The 23,924-nt window shown below is 35.6% G+C and overlaps 1 protein-coding gene across 6 annotated transcripts in view; it reads left to right on the top strand.

Moving 5' to 3' along the window:
- Hr78 (Hormone-receptor-like in 78) overlaps positions 1 to 22,540 on the top strand; it is a 136,166-nt gene extending 113,626 nt beyond the window's left edge. For all 6 annotated transcript variants that reach the window (XM_083117481.1, XM_083117480.1, XM_083117479.1 and 3 more), the window contains exons 10-12: positions 8,252 to 8,360; positions 17,410 to 17,673; positions 18,843 to 22,540. In XM_083117481.1, coding sequence (XP_082973607.1) covers positions 8,252 to 8,360; positions 17,410 to 17,673; positions 18,843 to 18,907 — 438 coding nt within the window. In that variant the 3' untranslated portion in view covers positions 18,908 to 22,540. The remainder of the gene's footprint in view (positions 1 to 8,251; positions 8,361 to 17,409; positions 17,674 to 18,842) is intronic.
- Positions 22,541 to 23,924: the final 1,384 nt, after the last annotated feature.

Here is a 23,924-nt window from a genome sequence, read left to right as displayed (position 1 = left end):
ACTGCTTCCCATTACATAAAAAAATCCTCTTTTTCAGTCTCTTCTTTTTCTTCAGTTGGTGCATGTACTAATAGTGCTGTTCCTGAATTCTCCTTTAACTTTTTTTTTTATAATTATAATCTCAACAATTTGTAAATGGAATAAATGATCCACTTGATTGGAGTTCATGTTTACTAAAGGAGTACTCATTTAACCTTTAGCAGACAGCTGGTTTGAAATGAAACCACCCAAATTGTGCACTTCCAAATGGCTGGTTTCAAATGAAACCACCACTACATGGCAGTAGTTAATGCGTCATTTCTTGAAAACTACACATGATAATTCAGTTCTGTCCTTTTTGTTCATTTACATACATAAGAAGGCATGACGTGCTGAATCACAAAACACAGTAACGAGCAATATATTTATTGTTACTATTTTAAACAGAAAAATTGTACAAATGTATTTTTCCCCCTCAAAAAAAATTGTATGTACGAGGGTGGATCATTAAGTATCGCACAACAATTTTTTCCGCAATGTTATTCTGGCTGGGATGTTGAAACTTTACAGATGTATAGTTTGAAGTTCGCGCTAGAGACTGCATTTGTTCGATCAGGTATAACTCTTGCGGCAGAAGCATGAACTACTTAACAAAGATGGCACGCATATTATTGTCGTCAATGTGTGAAAAACAAAGAATTGTAGTTCGTTTTTTGTGGGCAAAAGGACAAAACCCTAGTGAAATTCTCAGAGAAATGTTGGGCATGTATGGGGAAGACTGTTTGGACTGTAGCAACATCTCCAGGTGTGCACATTCTTTCAAGGAGGCCGTCTGAACCTTGTTGAGTCGTCACGTTTTGGGCGACCAGTAACAGCTGCAACGAAAAGGAATGTTACAGCCATTGAGCAGGCAATTCTCATCGACCGGCGGATCCATCTGAGAACCTTGTCAGGGCGGTTCAGCATTTCAGACTTCCATCTGTTTGACCCAATGAAGAAATTCCTAGGTGGCCAACGTTTCAATTCCGATGGAGAAGTGCAATCGGTTGGCTGTATTCCCAATTAACAGAGTTCTATGAACAGGGTATATTGAAACTAGTGCCACGATGGGAAAAATGTGTTGAAAGACTTGGCTCCTATGTCAAAAAGTAGCTAAAAGATGTGGTTTCAATGTGTATAATTTATGTTGTCTTACCTGTTAAACTTATTTTTTAAAAAAATGTTGTGCTATACTTAATGATCCACCCTCGTACTTTATGAATGGGAATTACTCTTCAATCACTGATTTTTGCCAATACATTTTATTTTTACACTTAATAAATGAAAACAAAAAAAAGTTTTTCACAATGTGTGGCAATTAGGGGTCCTGCAGGAGATATCCAATTTTCAAAATTACTAGAAAATTACGATTTTCTAAAATTGTGCATATTTTCCGTTTTTCTCCCCAAGAATGTGGGACTGGGTTGCATGAATCTTTTGTCATGCTTCCTCCAAATTTAATCCATATTTTTTCCCCCAAGAAGTCTCTGCGTATTTTCAACATGACTTTGCATGGTTGTAGAAATATACCACTGCTACGTACTACATTTTTCATGTTCACTTTGGTCTATTGTGGTCGCCACAGGAGCTTATCGAATATGAATTTTTGTGTAAAATTTTGATTTTCTTCTTCCTTTAACTGTTATTGTGAGGTAAGATATATAAATTTCACCTCTGCTAAGAGTTCTTTCATTCTGGGGGGGGGGGGGGTTAAAACAATTAATCTCTCTATGACAATTATTTCTCTTGCTTCAATTTATAATTTGTGGAAAGTTTGAAAAGTGTGCACATGAAAAGTTCCTGGTTGGAGAGAGAACGCAAGAGGCTCCTTCTGCTAAGGTTAAACAATTTTGACTTGCATCTATGTAATTGAAATGCAGGTAAAAGGTGAAAGTTTATTTCATCTAAATTTATTGAATTTTTATTTTTAAAGTTTTACATTGTACATTACACCATGTCATGAAGACACATGAGAGTGAAGGTAGGGCTTCACACATTCTTGATCTCAACTAAAGTGGAGGTGATGTGATCAGAACCATGCTCCACCTGTATTCCCCAAGTACCCATTGAGTGAGTCCCAGAACCACTCAATGCAACAACATTTTGAGTAAAATTCTCACCTCAGATGACCCTGCAAATCAAACCCAGGTCTCCAATCAGATGTCCTATGAACTGAACTACTGCAGCTCCTATTGGGGCCTCCCCAATGGCATAGTGGTAATGTCATTGCCTTTGTAATGAAGGAGTCTTGGGTTTGATACCTGATGGAGGCATGTAGTGGTTTGGATCCCACTTTAAACTGTAGGTGCAGTCCCGACTAGCCTTACTGTGCACAAAGCAGACTTAAGACACCAAATCAATCAATCAATCAATAAACTGTAGGTTCAGTCCCAATTAGCCTATCTGTGGACTTAAAACAAAACTCAAGCTATTTTCAAACTCTAGCAGCTCCTATTGAAATGCAGTAGTGGTTCTCTTTTTTAACTGAGGAATGTAAAATATGTTAATTTAAACCAAAGGTTGTGTATTTCATCTAAATTTATTGAACAAACAAATAAAACAAAACATCCATACCTATTCAGGATTCAAGCCAATAACTTCCCTTCATAGTTCAATCTTCTACCAGTCGATAATTCAGGCTAACGTGGTTTCCATAATGAATAAATTATCTCGGGGCTATCGACCAAGTCAATTCTGGAAAAGTTCCTGAGCTTTCAAGAGCTAACATCACTCTTATCTTCAGGGTAGAAGTGCAGTGCTGAGCGTCAACCCGGTTTGTGACTGTTTCCGGTGTCGATGGTGGACCAACCGGGAGCCATGTCTGCTGCATTTCCGCTGCTGGCTGACTAGCCAGGCTGGATCCAGTTTCTGCTTTTCCCCATGAATAGCGATTACTTACCTACTTACTCCTTGGCTGCTACAGCCCCTGAAGGCCCTGGGCCTCTCTCACAATGATAGCCCATTCTCTTCTATCTTCTTCTCTACTTCTCCACTGTCTTACTCCCATCCTCCAAAGGTCCTCCTCAACATCTTTTCCTTGGCCTTCCTCTTAATCTTCTCCCTCATGGTCTTCCTTTATAGACCTTCTTAACCACTCTGTCTTCAGGCATTCTTTCCACATGTCCTAACCACCTCAGTCTCATGCTGCTTATATTGGAAACTAACTGGTTTTTTTAGTAGAGTTCTAATTTCATCGTTTCCTCCTTATTCGCCACTGTCCATTCTCATTTATTGGCCCATATATTTTTCTTAGTATCCATCTTTCCCATCTTCACAAAAGTTCTTCATCTGCTTGCGCCAAAGTCCATGTCTCTACTTCATATGTCACCTCTGGCTTTACCACTACCTGATATACTTTGATTTTCAAATTTCTACTCAGGCTGTGAGATTTGAAAACTCTTAACAGTGAGAAATACCTTCAATTATCAGCTGCAATTCTTGCTTTTATTTCCTCCTTAATATTATTATCCATTTTAACTAATGTTCCAAAGTATTTAAAACTTTTGCATTTTTCATAAGTGCCTTCTCCATTAAGTTGTATAAGTTGGCCTTCCCTGAATTCCTTATTTCACATTGAGAACATGTATTTAGTCTTGGTTTGATTTATTTGGAGTCCCATCTCACTAGCTGTATTCTCCCATCTTTCCAGTCCTTCCTTCAGTTCTTGCAATCTTCATGTCATCATATCAATGTCATCATCATATGCTAGATTTTGGCTCAGTCTGTTGAAGAGAGTCCCTCCTGGGTTACTCCCTTGACCCACTCTTCTCATGATCTTTTCTAAAGCTATATTGAACAATATCGTAGATAGCACATCTCCTTGTCTCAAGCCTTGGTTCACTGCAAATTCCCTTGTGACCTCTCCTTCAATCTTCACCTTGCATTTGGTACCCCTTAGAGTCATTCTGGTTAATCTTATTAGCTTGCTTGGGATCCCTAGTTCCTTAATTGCCTCATACAATTTTCCTTGCATAATACTGTCATATGCCTGCTTAAAGCCTATAAATAACTGATGAATATTAATGATATATTCATAACATTTCTCCATTATCTGCCTAACCATGAAGATTTGATCCACAGTGGATCTGTTTGGTCTAAAAACCACACTGATAATCCCCTGTTATTCCTTCAGTGAGTGGTGACAATCTTGCCACTAGGGTCTTTGCAAGCACTTTGTATATTATGCTCAGTAGGGCTATACATCTATATTTCTCACAGCAGGTTTTATTGTTCTTTTTATGTATAGGACAGATTATTGCCATACTCCATTGATTGGGCATCTGTTCATGTTCCCATGTATCAGATAACAATTTTTACATATACTTTATTACATAGTTGGTTTCCCCCATTCTTAACCATTTCAGCATTGATATTATCAATCCCTGGGGCTTTATTATTCTTAAGAGACTTAATAGCTGTTCTCACATCTTCTAGTGTAGGAGATACTTCGGTTTCATCATCATAGTCCTCTTCTGGGTACTCCTCTGCATCACTCAATTCTAGATCTTGGGACCCATCTTCTATGTTAAGTAGTTTACTGAAGTATCCTGCCCATCTCTCTAAGATCTCATTTTTTCCCCCTATTAGATATCCTACTTGGTCTTTACAGAAAGCTGTCTTCAGTTGGAAGCCTTTCCTTATATCCTTCACCCTCATATACATTTTCCTGACTTGATGATTACTATTATATTATTATTCAAGTTCCTCAATCCACTCTTTCTCAAAGTACTGTTTCTTTTTCCTGCACACTCTGTCTGCTTCCTTTCTTTTTAGTCTACCAGGTGTATAAGCTTAAATCTGCTGTTTGCTCATAGATGGCGTTAGTGAACGTATGAAGCCCCCATGGGCACACCATACCTGGTGTTTGTATGAGTGGGACATCTGCCAACATGAATCAGTGCACATCGTCAGCATTTGCAGACAACAACAGACAGTGTTCCTGTGGTAAGCATGTCTAGTTTTGTGCCAGAAAAAGAGCATATGCGGGAAGCTCTGCTTTTCTGCTTCCATTTGAAGAAATCGGCTGCCGAATCGCATCGAATGCTTGTGGAGGCCTATGGTGACAGTGCTGTATCAGAAATAACATGCAGGGATTGGTTTCGTCGGTTCAAAGACTGCAATTTTGACCTGAGCGACAAGAAGCGTGAAAATAGGCCCAGGAAGGTTGAGGACCATCAATACCAGGCTCTTTTGGACGAGGACGATACCCAAACGCAAAAGATGCTTGCGAAGCAATTGGGTGTTACTCAAGCAGCCATTTCAATGTGTGTACGTGCCATGGGAAGGGTTCAAAAGATCGGAAAATGGGTGCCGCCTGAATTGACCGATCGGCAGCTGGAGAGACGCCAAAACACATGTGAAATCTTGCTTGCCAGACAAAAAAGAAAGTCTTTCCTGCATCGGATTGTGACTGGTGATGAAAAGTGGATATATTTCGAGAATCCTAAACGCAAGAAATCGTGGGTTGATCCTGGCCAACCATCAACATCTTCCTCGAGACCAAATCGCTTCGGCCAGAAGACGATTCTGTGTGTTTAGTGGGATCAACAGGGTATTGTCTACTTTGAGCTGTTGAAACCTGGTGAAACTGTCACTGCCCACCGCTACCACCAACAACTGATCAAATTGCACCATGCTCTGTGTGACAAAAGTCCAAATTATCAACAAAGACATGACAAGCTGATTTTCCTCCACGACAACGCCCTATCGCACACGTCAAGACTGGTCCAAAACTACTTAGAGACAGGCAACTGGGAGGTGCTACCCCATCCCGCCTATTCACCAGATGTGCCCCCTTCCGACTACCATCTGTTTTCGTCGATGGGCCAACGCCCTCGCTGAGCATCACTTCGATTCATATGCAGACGTCCGAAAATGGCTTGATGAGTGGTTTGCCTCGAAAGAGAAGGACTTTTTTTGGTGTGGTATCCACAAATTGCCAGAGAGCTGGGCAAAATGTGTAGCTCGCGAGGGCCAGTACTTTGAATAAATTTCTTGTTGCTTTCTATGAACAAACCATGTGTTTTTCTGACTACAAAACAGCAGATTTAAGCTTATACACCTGGTATATTGTCCTGTGTTATACCTGGTTTTCCTATTAAGCATTCTCTTTCGTGCCCCATTTCTTTCATTTATTGCTGTTCTACACTCATCATCAAACCATTCACCTCTTCAGATCTTCGCCTTCTCTCCAGCACTTCCTGTGCTGTTTCTTGTAGTATCTCCTTAATTATACTCCATTTCCCTTCAATACTTTCACTTTTCCACCTTTGACTTCTTTGCTCAAGTTGGTTACCTACCATTAAACTAAATTGGTTGGTAATTGCATTATCTCCTTTTAACTTCTCATCATCATACCTTGAGGTCACCTTCCCTCTTCTTCCTTCCCTATATGTGGCTATTCGCTGTCTGTATTCAATGCGGACTAAATAATAGTCCGAATCACTGTCTGCTCCTCAGCAGCTATCCACTTGTAGAATATCAGAGGCATGCCTTCTATCTATCAGCACATGGTCAATTTGGTTTTGTGTTACACCATCATGTCATTTTCCTCACATTCTTCCTTGGATTCCAGGTGCTTCTAATTTATCATAAGTTACTCATAGCCATCAGTCTGACCATTATCATTTGAAAATTCATGCGAACTTTCCATTCCAAGAGTGTCTTGGAAAGCTTCTTCACATCCAAACTTGGCATTAAAATCTCCCATTATTATTTTAATGTCATGTTTTGGTATTCGATCGATTGCCTGTTCCAACTGCTTGTAGAATCCATCCTTTTCATCTTCTTCTGCCTCTTCCATTGGGGCAGGTAATATTGAAGAACCTGGCTTTCATTCTCAATGTACATAGTCTCTCATTTATTGGCGTGAAGTTCTTTACTATAGTTTTATATTTATTGTTTAGTAGGAATCCTGTGCCATCTCTTGTACTTCCACTGCTTCCACTATAAATTAATGTATAGTCCCCAGTAGATAACATTCCATTTCCTTGCCACTTGATCTGCAATGCCGCTATTATTCTGTATTTCTCAATTTCCTCCTTTAGGTTTTGCAGTGCACCTGGTTTTCTTAATGTTCTAACATTCCATGTGGCCATGTAGATATCATTCTTCCGTTTACGTAGTCCTTTACCATGCCTGTGCCTTGCCAGAACTATGACCGGCTGCCGTAAAAGTGGAAAGACCTATAGTGATAAATTGTGTGACGTTAGTACAAGTACAGATGTAGGGTCAATTGTAGGATTGAGGTAAACACCCTATTATATAATATGAGGTTTTGCCATACCTTGAATTGTTGAACATATTAAAATGTAAAAATATTCCCTGTGCATTGCACTCTGCCACGAAGGCACATAGGGGATGTGATTGAAGGGCCCCACACATTCTCGATCTCAGTTGTACTGGAGGTTATGTACTCAGCACCATGCTCCAGCAGCCTTTACCCTCCCAGGGTTTTTCCAGGCACCCACTGACAAGAGCCTGAGTGGGCCCCAGAGCCATTCTCTGCACTGACATTTTTTGTAAAAATTCGCACCTGAGATCACCTACCTCCAAAATCAAACCTGGGCCTCACTTGTGGCAGTCAGCCAGCCACACTGCAGACTGGATCACAGCTTGTTGACCATATTATGTATGAAACACTGGTCATGGTTCTACTTTATTTCCATATAATGTATTGTGCTTGAGCTCCCTGCTTTTCTGGTTAATTTAACTTAAATGATATCAACGCAAATACTTTGCTCAAGTTACTCCATATTTTATACTATAAATTGGGAATGGACCGGTATGAAATTTTGGCCAATGTTGATAGATAAAGTACCAACATAAAAGTCCAAATGGTTCATTGACCTAATTGAACGAAATAGGTGTAACTAATCAATTAACATAAATGTATGTTACCAGATGAGCCAATCTTTTGCAATGCAAAACAAGCTGCATATTTAGACATTTACTTAAAATAAGAATTGAGATTGCATGTTTACAACCATAATTTTTTTACAAAATGCCACAGTATTGAGCTAAATTGTAAGATATTTATAGATATATTGGATTGGTAAAATTATCAGTAATTTTACTGATAAACCAATACTAATAGAGTACTGATTAATCTGTCCCATTCCTACTATAAATTATTATTTCCAGACATTTGCTGGAAAGTTAATATTTTGAAATTAGTTTAATATATTATATATATTTAGAAATTAATTTAATAACTTACGTTTTTCTTTTCTAGGTTACAGAACATATTTGCAAACTCCAAGAGTATGTGAACAACATGACGAGGCTTCAGGTTGATGAACATGAGTATGCATACCTTAAAGCAGTCGCATTATTTAGTCCAGGTAACTATTGTGGCACACAGTTCCTAATCAATTACATACTATTACATACTGACTATTATACATTATTAGAAAGTATGTTGTTTTATTGTACAATTAGTTAATTTACTGGTCGCTCTTTATGAACAAGCAGTTTGTTATTATGCTATAATGCCAGGGGTCCTAGGTTTGAATCCTGAAAAAGCCATCAATGTTGGTTCATTCCATCATCTTTTTCACCAGTTTTATCATTCATCCTTGTTGTCAGAATTAACCTTGAGAGGTAGAAGTGTCAGGTAAAAATAATCAAAATAGAAATGGAAATTTAATACTCTTTCTCTGTCATTGCCATCATGCATAAAAAGAATTGTTGTGGTCTTGACATTAAATTCTTAGTAAGGCTGACCCGATACCAGTGCCAATATTGTTACTGATTCCCACCAATTCAGATACTTGGAATTTGGAACAATTCAAAGTAGTTCAGAATATTTATAATTTTTTATATACAGTGGACGTTCTTTTTTTTAATTCAAATTCCAAAGTGACACAAAAAATAAAATTATCCATTCGAATTAACCGAAATATGAATCATTAAAGATGGTTTCAAGGGTAATAAATTTCTGTTTGAATTACCTAGTAATTCTAATTATCCAAAAAGAAAGTATTTTTCAAGAGAAAATTAAGTTATGATGGATATGATAATGGCTTTGATCATTTCATTTAATTCCTTGCGACAGCACTTACTGGAAATCAGGCAAAATATACATGAATGCAAACATTACCATTTTGGACATTTTATTAACTATTAAAAGAAAATTTTAAAAAAATGAAAGTCTGTCATAGAATTACAAACACAGATTTTACATTTTTTTAGGGGCCCATAAATAAAATAACGTAAAATACAAGAAAGCATAAGGGAGGGATGAAACTCAAGTGTCGGTAAGAAATGACTACACAATCTACTTTTTAGGGGGTATATTGTATCAAAAATTATTTAACAACAGGAAAGACGTATGATAATGAATTTCCAAGGACAAAAGCAAGACGTGCTGTGAAAGTCAATTACGGATTAACGGGACCCACTTTCGAGGGTAGGGAGGGTGGATGACTGCTACTAACTGCCACCTATTAGGTTCAGTTAATGCATCTGATTGTGTGAGATCTCAGTTTACTCTGTAAACTGGTAATAAGGTTTTTTTTTAGAAGTACCGGGTAATTGGAAGGGGGGGGGGGGGGTGATCATTTATAGCTGGATGCCAAGCATCTTTATAAATATACTGTAATCAAAGTGTCCTGAAGATGTGCAGAATGGTTCAGATTTCACTTCCAGTCCCGAGCAGCCCAAGAGCATGAAGTGAACAAAACAAGCTTTGTCAAACATGCATTTTTAGACGTCAGAATAAATTATCAGTGACGATAGGGAGAATGGGGTTACATATACTTTTTATAGTAGTCAACCTTCACTTTTCAATCTTTTCCTGCCTTTGACGTTCTTTTTTTTTTTTTTTTTTAGCAATACTGGCCAGAGGGAGGGGGCTTATGACCCCCATCACCCCCCTTTGCTCACGCCACTGATTGTTATTTACATACATGTTAATTGAGATTTATTATTGGATTTAGAAGTCTTGTGGAGGATAAACACCCCTTCCACCAATAGTTTCCCCTTAAATAACTTGTTTCCTTTTTTCTTTCTTTTGTTTTTTTGTCTTCCCATCAACGTTTAATATTGCGTGATTTATTTTCAGCATGTGAATGGTTCCGAAGCGGCGATTATATTAGATTATATTATTCTTAGCATCATGTGCATTTCCTTCCTGCACTGCTCTGTGTGTTCAAGGTGTTTATCAGAAGGCAAAAACTTTGCCATATAATGAAGGCACTAAAAAATGAACTCTCAATTCACAAAATTTTCAAAGTATTTTCCAAAGATGTTCAACGTATTCTTCAAAAAATTTCAAATTATTTTTTCAAAACTTTTCAACGAGTATTTCAAATCGAATTGAAATCGTACAACTTACGTTGGCATAGAAAGGAACTATTTGTTCCAAAACTCTCTGTCAAAATCTTACTGACTTGCAGAAAAAGCAATGAAATGTAGAAAACACACCTCGAAGAAACTTACAAAATATTTTTAAAATGTTCAAATCTCAATTTGTTTCTCATACTCTTACGAGGTATACATAAGAAAAGACATACTGACTCAAATATAAGGAACCTAATGTTGTCACTTTTCAGTATCATAATTTTGACAACTCCGACATTTCGTATGGGTACTGCAATGGTTTCTGCATACAAATAATTTGCATTCCGAACAACGTACCATGGTTTTATTCTTCTTATTTCCCCCAAATTCATGGCTGGCATGCTGTGAAATAAGATATGAATCATTCCCGCGTGCGGTACTGAGTGCCGCCAAAGGGGAGCCGGTCACTTCAGAGGCATGTAAGCAACTGAAAGAACTACAGAAAAAAGGCACCAGTGCCTCTTATGTTTTCGGGGGAATAGTGAAGATAAGTTACCTAGTGCTTTCCCGACCACTATTTTGCTGGTAAGGAAAATAATTCAAAATTTTAAAAAAGTCTGCACTCAGTGCCACCGCACGTGGTACGGAAGGTTAATGCTTCATGTCTATTGTGATTTCTTTTTAGGTGGGTTTTCTTTCATTGCATTGTTTTATGCTACTTGTGCCTCTAAGATGTTTTATTTTCATTTTGCAATAAAGCATATGACAGCAAATCTTAGTGTTACATGTAGACCTACAATATTGTTATTCACTGTATCAGACTTTTCAACATCAGGTGCAAACCTGGAAACTGTTCTCATCCGGTTTTACACCTTTCTGCGATAGGTTAGCTCTCATTCTTAAACTTTCATGAAGTAATTTTATTTTGGCAGGGGGTGGGGTAGGGTCTATTTCGAATATTTTCTCTGCATTCCATGCTCTTCTTTGTGATGGGAATCAAAATTACTTTGAAATATCTGTGAATAACATATAACAGTTTTACTAAAAAGAATAAATGTATTCATGAACAATTCAATTCTCAACCTTCTTTCTTCAATGTTCAACTTCAATTATTACATTGAATCATTGTGATTGACTAATCAAACCTGCTATTTTCGTTGCAAGAGATGATAAATCTTGTAAAAATATTTATAAAATCTTGTAAAAATATTTATAAACATGAAATTCATATGTGCATATTCTTGGGCATTTATTTGACACTCTTTTAACATCAATTCCCTTGGCCATCATCAACATTCAATTCAAACTGGTTGTTTTGAACTATTAGAGAGTCTCGATTTTCACAATTTAGCCACAAGCCACAGTATGGTTACTTAAACTTGTCCACTATTCATGTACACTTCATGGGGACAGCACATTATGACATGTCCTTTGCTCTTCTTACCTATTAAGGAGAGTGTTTTTTACATTAGAAAAACATTTTTTTCTGCAAAGGTAGCAGCAACAAGTGCACAATTTTTGCCACAAGAATGGAGCACATATCAGGCAATATTCATTGAACCCTCACATCAAGGTTTTGCTTAGATGGGAGCCTGACAATTTTTTTATTTTTACTTTCATCTTCTTGTACTTATAATGTTTTTTTTTTTAACTACGAATTATAGACTAGTCTGTACTGAAGAAAACTAGGTATAATTTCTAACTCTAGAATTCATAATTTTATTAAAAAAACTTTGTGGAATATTAAATTTACTGCCAAAAACAAGCATGGCTTTTACATTAGAAAATATTTTTTTCTCTGAAAATATCATCAGCAAGTGTGATTACTGCCACGAGAATGGAACACACATCAAGCAGTATACAGGCACTCTTTTGAACTCTCAAGTCCTGGCATTGCCTATGTGATGGCCTGACAAAATTCAAATGTCATTAATTTTTTTTTTAGTTTTGTAATTGGATTTTTCGACCATAGGCTCATAGCCTATCTGTGCTGAAGAAAAGGGGATGGAATTTGTAGCTCTAGCATTCTTCGTTTCCAAGATATAAAATTTTATTCAAAACCTTGCAGAAATTTTAAATTTCCTGCTGAAAAAAAGCAACGCTTTTACTCCCCTGAAAGTATCAGCAGCAAGTGTGCAATTCTTGGCCATGATAATGGAACACATATCATGCAATATGCAGGGAACCGTTTTGAACTCTCACATCCTGGCATTGCCTATGTGGGGTCTGATGAAGTTGAACATTTTTCTTCTGCTTGGCAATGAAAATTGTTCTTTTACAACCACTTAAAATTTTATTTAAAAAATTGTGTAATTTATCCCTTTTGGTGCGTATGCATAGAAATGGAAATAAATATCACAGCCAATGTACCATTTTGGACCCTTTCTGAAAATTAATTGTAAAAAAAACTACAGTTTACAATATAACTTTAAAAAACTTTCTGTAATTGTTTTCAAAGGTCATTTGCTTTTCCACCCCCCAAAAATATTAAAAAATCTTCAAAAAATGTTTCTTGTTTGTTCATTCACTTTATTACTTGGTTACTATGTACCATACAGATCTAAAGTTTTGCATAGAAATGCAAAGTACTACTGTCTAAAATATCACTTGAAGAAAATTACATGTCATTTTTTTTAAGCTTCAGCCTCAGTATCCAAAGATTTATATTTTTCTTTATTTTATCTTTATTACTCTGTTACTACATACTATACAGACCCAAAATTTTGTATACGAATACAAAATTCTAGTGTCTAAAATATAACTTACAAACTGTAAAACTGTACATAATTTTCTTCAAGTGTCAGTGTTGCCATCCCCAAATTCAAAAATTTCTTTTTTTTCTTTATTCTCTCTTTATTACTCGATTACTATGTACTGTAGAGACCTTAAATTTTGTGTATGAATACCAACTACTACACATTACTATAACTTAAAAACAAAAAAACTATATGTAATTTTCTTCAAGCATCAGTGTTTCCATCACAAAGTATACCCAGAATCATTCACAACCCCCTCCAGACAGTGCTAAATATAATCCTTGCAGATTTGTCAGCCATTGTGCTATTGTGCACATGGATTAGCATAGAAAGAATAAGGATTGATGAATGACATAGAAACTAGGGATGACCAAATCCAAATTTTTTAAAATCTGGATAGTAATAATGGAGAATCTGGATTTTGGAGGCAATCCAGATTTCAAATTCGACCCATACTGGCTCACACTTATTTTAAATTATAAGGTCAATAGCACGTAACCAAGTCTATTGAATATGTTTACAGCTGATTCCAAACTGAGAAAGAGAGGTAATTGGGTAACTGAAAAGCAATGAGATTTAATGTTGTTGCAGCAGCTACAGTTACAGCAGTTTTGGCTGAACATGCCCATATTGATTGATGGCTCCTTATTTGCCATAGCAGTTGCACAAGAGTGGTACTTTGATAGATTCAACAAGTTCACACTTAGGTCAATATGCAAGCACCTTCTGATGCCAAAACAATATAATCATTTGCATCTGTTTCTTGAGATTTCATGTTTCGGAGCTCAAACGGTGAAATCGTATACAACACAGTGTCATATTTCCTTCTGCTTTTAACCAAACCTTTCTTGCTCTCATGTCATACATGCAAAAATAAATAAATAAAAACACTTGATTGTTGTAGAACTGACCTCATGTACCAACTTTTTGTTAAGCTATACCAATTATTGTTGGCTAAAAAAGAAAACGTGTATGTATGTTACTAAATGTAAAAGATAAAAGATGCAAAATCTACTGTATTACTAAGTGCAGTATTAGGGGTGGCACCAGAAAATTTTGACCGGATGGACAGTATCCAAAAACTGATAAATTTGAGATGGCAGATATAAAATTTATGAGTTTCACAAGCACTTGGATTCACTTGCCCTCTTCCAAATGCCTTTGTATTTTTTTACTTTTATCTTTGCTGTTGTAAGTATTATTTATCCTTTCCACCATTTTCCTCTGCTTGTAATCCCCCCTCCTCTCTGTTTTAACACACAAATGTGTGTGCATGGGTAATCCATTCACCAAATCTTCTGATTAAAATTCTCTCTATCCACTCCAGTCTAGAAAAAGTAGTGAAAGGACTCAATGTTGTCACCTATTGTAAAACCTCTTGGCTACCATTCCCATCTTTCCTGTGTCAATCTTGATATAACTTCCCTATTTCTCTCATTTAAGGGTCCCTTCCCTAGTGTCCTTCAATTGCTCACTGTGTACTTCACTTTGTACAGGGGATATTTTATCTTATCCCTTTAAATTAAGGGGGAATTTATCATAGCCCATACTTTATTAGGTGAACGACAGATTAAATGAATTGATTTGATTGATTTGTTTTTTTAACTTCACTTTTCTTCCACTTTTGACTAATTGCAAAGATGAGGATGAATTGTGATAAGATGAAGTAGACAAAGGGACAATCACAAACACACATGGGCAGATTGCAAAACAAACTCCATATAGGATTGTACTGGCTGCGAGTCCAGATGCCAGAGTCTCGTTAGTCTGCTAAATGCAGTCCAGGGTGTACTATGTGGAATAAAGGCTGACATTTGGGTGGCAGATTAGATTATATTGTTTAATTCATGTGGCAATTATTGAAAATATGGATCAAATTCTTTACAAATGCAAGAAACACAGACTACAAGAAGTATTTATCTGTGTGAAACTACTGCCATCCCCAGGAGAGGGACCCTTCGCATTGCACTTCATGGAAGGAAGCAAACAAGCAGCTATGCCAAAATTCAACATTTACAGTTGCACAATTTTCAACTGTCCTCCTTTTATTTGCTACTGTTAACTTATTTTTCAAAATGAAATAACTTTTTTTCTCGTGATACGATGTTGTCCTGTACATCATATATTCAAGGATGATGACAGAAAGTATGGTAAACACCAACAATAGTGAAGAAATATTTTTGTTTCTTCCATAATTGAAACGAATAATCTTAAATGTACAGTTTTAACAATATTATGAGTTTTTAAATTTGCATCCGAAATCAGGATTCCCTCTGAAATCCAGATTCTGGATGTTATTTTGCCATCCCCAGTAGAAACATGTACACGTTTCCATAAGCACTCAAAAACAAAGAACTTGTATCTATGTTATCTGCATTTTATGCACCATAGAGGAAAATGTAAATATATGTTCTCTGTGCTGAAATGGTTAAATTTCCCACTGAAAACACTCCTGGCATTGTGGCCTACACCAAACTGTCACAGCCAGCATTTGAGGGTAAGGTTAACAGAGACTTTTATTTCTACAGAGGAAATGAAAAGTACAACAAGTACCAATCAGTTTTTCCAAGCACTGCTGCCATCTTTAGTGGAGGATCCCTAATTCCTCTGGCATAGAAGGAACTGGACTGCCGACATAGTCACTGCAGGACATCTTTCATGCACCGCTGCATCGGTCTTGAGGTTGTTTTTTTTTTTTTTTTTTTCAGATGTTTTTTAAGGACCCAAAACAAATTATAATCACTGGTAACTAATTCCAGACCGTAAGGGGCAAAACCTCCCAGCGCATTTCGGCCAGAGTTGTTGGATGTCAAATTGGCCATGTCATGGAGAAGAATGACATTTCCAGACTACATTCTAGCTCTTTGCTTGCAAATGGCATTTCATTTGGCACCCTTCATTCAGTGTGCAGAAATACTGGGCATTGGTTGGTTACTACTGCTTTCTCCAAAAAATCACCATGAGTAACTCCTTGCATGTCCTGTAAGACAGTTACCAAGATTTTTTCGGCAGATGGCTTCACTTTGCTTTCCTTGTATGGCAAGGAACCTTTATGTTGCCAGTCCATGCTGCACCTTTGGTTTCTGGGGTGAAATGATGCATCTATGTTTCATCACACACCATGATTGACTGCAAATATTAATTACTTTGGTTTGAAACAGATACAGAAGTTTTTCACAGAATCACATTTGATCAGAAAAAGATCTGCTTCTGATCAAATGTCCACTGTGGGGGAACCCATCTTGTACAGATTTTGTGGAAAAGTAAATAATCATGAATGATTGTTTCCACACTGCCAACGCTGATATTCACCTCTGCCACAATGTTCCTCCTCCTGCACAGTTACTTGCAGGTTCTCAATGATAACTTTCTCAGCACATGTGATATTCGCTGGTGTGACTGCAGTCAGATGGATGTGGTTCCTTCATCACCAACTCTCAACTCTCATCCTTCGCCAAACTACTGACACCATTCACACACTCTTGCCCATAACATCTCAAAATCTCAGCTGTTTTAAGTCAAATCTTTCACAAGAAATTTGATTATGCATCACTTTCCACAGCCACAGACACACTACTCACTGTCATGTTCACTGCAACTGCTGCGCATGCACCAAATACATAATGCCTAGTGCAGGATGCCCATGAAGGATTGTGCTATAGTTATTCATAGATTTTTATGAACAAAAGTTTCAATCAGCCTTGAACAATCCTTGTATATTGATTTTTTGCTATAATTGCTGAGAGTTTTATTGATTCAAAATTTTTAAATATAGTTTGTAAAACTTAAGGTCACAACTTTGCAATTTTCTTAATATTGTTATGTAGCTATCAAGGTTCAGTGGAACCTCGATTTTACGTTTTTCAGGAGAACAAGCTGAAAAAACTTAAAATGCGGGAAAATGTAAAATCTAGGAAAATTTCATAACATTTTGCTGTCTCGGGACCATCAAGATTGCGGGAAATTGTAAAATCCGGGAACGTAAAATTTGGGTTGCACTGTATTTATGTAACCTGTTTTTGTGAAATAAGTACCGAAATAAGCAGCTTCTTTTTCCAAGGTAAAACTTACCAGTTATGGGTATGCACACTCCTGTTACCAGATTAAGGGGCATAAGAATGACACTTTATCAGAAAAGTAGTGCACATGAATTATGGAAGTTCTTACACTAAATATTTGCTATTTTGTCAGATCCCCACAGTATTTATCATCAGTTTAATTTAACTTTATTTATATATATGTATGCTATTGGTTCCAGCAACCCCAATATTTGATTAAATGTTCCTGATGTTGCCTTAACAAGACCATATTCATGTGCAGTATCACTAATATGCATGTGTATTCATACATGTAGATCACCCTGGTTTGCCAGCACGTCGCCAAGTCGAGAAGTTCCAAGAGAAAGCATACCAAGAGCTAAGGGAGTACATAACTCAGAGCTTCCCAGAGGATAGTGATAGATTTCCTCGACTACTTCTACGTTTGCCACCTCTCCGTTCACTACAGCCACAAGTTATGGAAGAATTATTTTTTGCAGGGTTGATAGGAAATGTTCAAATTGATAGTGTAATTCCTTATATCCTTCGCATGGAACCTGGCGAATATAATGTACAGCTGGGTAAGTTAAATTATTGTGAATTATTGTACACTACTGTTAAATGACATAATCAAGAGCAGGATTTACAGTACATAACAGTTCCAGCAGAAGTAGCTATAAGTAATGATTTGGCTTTGATTTAGCATTTGTAAAAAGAATAATTAGATTGTGGATTATGGAATTTAGATTTTGAGATTAAGAGAGATTTGAGAATTAACTATGAACAAGAAAAATCAGCCTAATATTTCGGAACTTGTATTTAATAATTGAGGTCTTACATGTTCCTACATATCTTGCATGTTCCTATATATATTTTAATAGCATATTGTAGCAAATGTAGCATTTGGCACTAGCGAAAGAAACATTAGATTCATGAAAGGCTGAAGCCGGAAGTTATTTTAATTATGTTATTTTTCAGAAGATATCTTTATGAATGATTATGCAAAACTAAAACAAAATATAGGAAGTCATTGCTAGTTGATGTATGCATTTTTTAAATTTATCACTTATCTGCCACTTTTGACTAATCATGATGCATCGCTAGTTGAATATCATATAATTATAACTACATTTAATTCAAAATATTTTATACATTTCCCATAGGATTTGAAATGTTTTTCAATGTAGAAAAATTGGTCTCTTTTAAATCTTAAATTGCCATCGTAAAGTTCTTGAAGAACCCAATAATCATTGTCGGCATGGTTAGGCAATCTTTCAAATTTGGTGCATTGAATTACATTTTTCGTGTTGTTATTGTAAATAAAATATAAAATTTGATTTGAAATCTTGCTGTATGTGAAACAATTTCCATCCCAATAAGATTTCCATACTTGATGACTTCCAAAAAAAAAGAAAATCAAATTCCTTTTTTGTAACTGGAGCTTTGCTAATACAAATGGGTACATACACTTTCATTGACAACAATTTTAATTAATGTTATTAGATTCACTTCATGTAGTTAGTGTCATATAGTTTATTCTAAAGAGGCCACATTTTCATCACACATTTTTCCACAATTCATCAAAGTTGTGGAACATTGCATACTAATATAAATATAAAGAGTATCATTTCCTGTTGATTCATGCTAACTGTATCTAGTAAAAGCAGTCATTTGTTGTGTTACACTGCTCATTCTTTGTTTTAAGAAAAGCCTACTGTGTATTCATTATTTTCACTTCCTTTTCTCATAGGCAGTCAAACTGGATCAGATGCGAAGAAAAATTTTAAAAGAGAGAAAGAAGAAAGTGGCCAGTGATGCTAAGCTATTCCAGTGAAGTGAATGTTCTATAGATTTGTAAATATGTACTAAAAAGAAGATTGAATATTAGTAGTATAACTTCGATGTTATACTACAAAAGTGATAATACATCATGTGCCTAAGAAATATTACACTTCTGTTTGAAAATTAAAGAATGAAGTTAAAATAAGACAATGTTCTAGTTTACTCCACTGTGACGACGTTCCATGAGAGACATGGACTCATATGTTCCTCTGTACCACGAGAGTATGCTGAGTTTTTAGTTCTGTGCTAACATAAGAATGTGTGTTGAATCACATGCAAAGATTCCATAGTTCTATTTTTTGAAAAGGCATTCCCAGTATGTGCGACATAATCAGGAGTTTTTCTACTCCTATATTATTTCCTACGAATTGGCCTGAATAGAATCTTTTGTCTCACATTTTTATTCTCTGTCATCCTATATATAGATAGATATATATGTATACACACACACACACCTACACACAGGGTGTTTCCATAATCATGTTACAGACTTTCAGGGATGGTGGAGGAGAACAAAAGTACCAACATGATTTGAGGAACCCCTTTCTGTAAATGCCTCGTTCAGAAGTTATTAGCCAAAACCATCATGACGAGAAGTGTGTGCAACCTCACAAACATGTAGGGGAATCCCACAAAAAGATATGGGAAGCAACTTCCATGAATAATAAAAATTCACACCCTGGCAAGAGTCCTTGCTGTCTGTGATATCATGAGGATGACTCCAAAAATGTTAGAGTGAATGCAACAGAACAGATTGTGATGCTGTCATGCCTGCACTGAAGCTGGAGGATGCCAATTTGAACAACTGCTCCAAATGTATTCATCTTGAATTGCCAAGTATGATGCAGTAATTATAGGAGATAGAAATTAATAATAGCAGACAGCAATTTACACATTAAAGCTACAAAGATCTTACAGATTTTTGGTTTAGTTAAAATCATTTTATGCTTAGATGGGCTGATCAGGTCTAAACATACAGGTAATGTGAGACCAGAGCCACTGTGCTAATTTTGCATCCAAGAAGAAGGAATTACATGAAACCTTCTTACCTTCTAACAATGGTTTTGATTTATAACTCTTGATGAGCATTTTTGGACTGGGATTCCTAATCTCAAATATCATATCTGTCAGTTTCTCATCAATGTCACTGTGTCACATCCCTTATCATTTTGTGGAGTTTACCTTCATGTTTTGGTCTTGTCACAGTGGTTTTGGCTTATAACTTCTGAACAGAGGTTCCATATCTCACGTTGAGGCTTTTGTCCTCCCCATCATCACACCATAAAGTTTGTAACATTGTCATGGAAAAACCCTATATGTGTGTTATATATATATATATATTCTTAATGTAAAATTGAAATAATGAATTTTCAGATATTGTTTATACAAAAATAAATGCATTTTTTTTTTAATTTTTAAAAATGACGTTTGTAATAGAGGAAGCTTTTGTAAAATGAAATGATCGTTGCCAATGAGATAGGACTTTAAACAAATCAGGTGCTTTTTTATATACATTTTATAACTGATGACGTTCCCTTAACATACAGAAATATATTATATTTGAGAGTTGGCTTGTATTTCGCTAGACTGTAACAGTATTATTCCCTATAGAAGTTGTGCAATAACTGCTCAGCAAGTGATGATTAGGGTGTAGTTTGGTGCTGTACCCTGTGTGAGGAGGGATACACTCAGTATTCTAGTCTGTTTTGTTCCTCTTTCACTTAAATATTTTTTCCTTTGTTTGGAATGTGTAAGTTTTCTTCTGACAGTAAGATTTGTTTTAGGACCTTATTTTGTCTTGTGAAATGTTGACTATGCACTAGTAACATGCAAAAGTTAAGGGTGCACAATATGCGTGACGACAGGCTCAGAGAGAGAGAGCATAATGCAAATATGTCTTGTGGCGCGACTGGTCAGTCCGTCCAATCAGTTGTACAAGTGCAATCCAGGAAAATAACATTACGTAGCTTAATTGTAACTTAATTGGAATTGTTTGACAAAACTGTAAGTTGTGTGTTGTGTATATTTTGCAGTTAATTTAAGCATAATAATATGCATAATTGTTAAAGAATATTTACATTTATAAATTAAGTTATGGACAAAAATTGTATTAGTTTTGTTGCTATTGCAGCAGTGCCTGTAAAGTCACTTTATTTTTGTAGTAGACATGTTTATTAGAAAGGTACATTTCTAAAACCTGCAAGCAAGCTCAGTAATAAAAGTTAAAATAGTTGACAAAACAAGGAACAATAGTGTCTTGTAGAGTTTACGTAGCATAATTACTTTCATCGTGTGACATGCAGGTTGAGGTTCTGATTAGTGTTCCGAAAGAACTGTAAACTGACTCCTATCTCAGGGTATTTGGTGTACCTTGTAAAGTACCAAAATTTTAGAACCTAATATTATACAAAAAAGAAGCTGTAAATGTTTTGATATATTTGTGTGAAAGTGAAAATTTTATATCACTAATTTATATTATATTGTTGTTTTGAAAGTTTAAAGAAAACATTGTAACACATTTTTCATAGTAAGTTTGTTAGAGCATGATGTCACCAACAGTGCTTTCTATAACTGCAGGAATAGAGAAGCATTTTGGCTTGTTACAGGAGCAAGCCTTGAGGTAGTCATTGATGGGCTTAGACTGTAACATGTATTACTCCAAACTTTTGTCAGAAAATCTATATTTATAACATTAAATTATGAGAAACAATGTATATTTGGATAGAGTCAATCCTGATTACACTTATTTTGAGTGTTATCTCAAATTAAGTAGACAATATATTTTGGTGTTCCACCAATTATGCCTCTAGTTTCTCAGAACATTATGTAAATTTGCCAAATTATTCCTTTATTTTTCTGTACTGTTCAAGGTTTAATATATATATATACCTTTTTAGAAGACATCTTTGAAGTCATTTTTCATATGCACATTTTATTACGTATAGTAACTTAATACAAGCACTTTTCCAAATGTATAGCTATCCCATCTTAGGAAATGTATGTGACATTCTCTGTTTACTCCAGAAGAGTGATGACAGTGCATCATAGCATGAGGCATGGCATATTTCAAAACTGAATGCAAGGAAGCATAATTTTCGGTCTCAAGGTGTGTGGATGCATTGTTGTGAGAAGTGTCAGAGTTTTGCACACTAACATTGTTTGAAGGTTCAGAAATGTAAAGGAATTATATAAGACTGCATCTTACACAACTGTTCAGAGAAACTGCACTATGTCAAACATGTAGTGAAGTAATTGTTAATATTACTTGATCTGTTAAAGAATGAATTCGATGTACTGAATGAATTTGCATATTTTAATTGTTACACTTGTTACTTTTGATTGACGAGAAATCTATTATTTCAAAAATGGAGATATTGTTGGACAGTTCCCTCAGTTATTAGTGTTTCAGGTATTGGGTGGTTCCCATTAGTGATTTTTCATACATCAAGGTCTCATTGTATCAGAATTATGAAAATAAAATATAACTTTCAGTAAGATAATTTATTTGTATTTCAACTAAAGTCATGAGATAATAGCAAATACTTATACAGAGTAATGTTTTTCTTACGTTTGGTTAGAAAAGTACTCTTTATATATGTGTGTGTGTTTTTTAGATACAGGAGAAATGAATGCATTCAATTCTTAGACAATGAAGGAAAATAAATAAAAGCAGATTTGTAATTGTTATTAAACTTTGATTATTTAAATACGGAGAAACTAGTACTCACTTTATGTGAAACTGTTTTTTTATTCTTTATTAATTTCAGTGCCCAAATTAATAAAGAAGGAAAAAAACAGTTTCACAAATAAAATGAGTACTAGTTTCTCCGTATTTATCTACTACCATGTCTCTCTTCTCCCAATTATGAATTTGATTATTTAGTTAACTGATAAAGATTTATTGCACTGAACGAAGGTCCCAGCTATGCAGAAATAATTGTTTAAATCATTTCAGACTTTTAGTTTTAGCCTGTTTTCAAATTTCATAACCCCTTTTCCTATAATTTGTCATCACACTTTTCACCATTACTCAATGACCAAATCAACTTTGGAAACTAATATTTCCAACATAGGAACCTTAAAAATAGTTAAAGCAGCTTTTAAATTCAAGCCATATTATTTTCTTGTACATGGTATTCATGGTCAGATTAGGGGAGTGATTTTCCCTCCACTCTACTCTGTAACATCGAAATCTAATGATTGACATGCAGCAAACTATTATTGCTTGTTCGTGAATGTTAAAATTTGAAGAATGCATCATGGGACTTATAGGTAAGTGACCAGAAAATATTTGGTCAAGTTGTGTTGGGGAAAAAATGGGTCATCTCTGACCTCCATGTGATAATGTCTTCAATTCACCACAGTTTGCATTTGACTTTGGGCCTGCTACAGAAGTACAAACTATCATAATGAACATATAAGTCAACAGTTAATGTTGATCTCATTGTTTTAATTTATCTTTCAGGAAATGCAAAAAACATTCTGACAACATGGAGTTAATATGGTAACAAAGGCACGCACAAATACTGTATGTTCAAAACAACACATTGGTCACTGGTCTCTGTGTGTGATTATTGTCCATTGAATACAAAGTATAATATAAATGAGCTTGCAGGACCATCAGATAAAGCTTTCTTGAAAATTTTATACTGCAAGAAAATTGACAATTTCTCTACACGTTACACACGACTACAAATTGATTAACAAAATACTATTGACTTTTTGTTTGCCATGTTTACATCCTGAATTCAGAGCATGTAATTTAGCACACCTGCTAATTGAGTGATAATGTTCAAACTTAGGCAAATTTGTATATCTCAATGTGCTAAACTTTCATATGCAAATTCACATTTATTATGCCTTCTGAAAAGGAATAGTAAGATGTGTGTGTGTGTCCAAGAAGCATGCCAAAAAAATTCATTCACAATGACCTTCATTGAGAAATGCAAATATTGAAACTGATATACTGTATATATGTGTGTGTGTGTGT

The sequence above is a fragment of the Lepisma saccharinum genome, chromosome 2, assembly GCF_977018435.1.
Source record: "Lepisma saccharinum chromosome 2, izLepSacc3.1, whole genome shotgun sequence".
Classification (NCBI taxonomy): Eukaryota; Metazoa; Arthropoda; class Insecta; order Zygentoma; family Lepismatidae; genus Lepisma; species Lepisma saccharinum.
Note: the sequence above shows the minus strand (reverse complement) of the source record. Positions and strands in the feature narration are given on the sequence as shown.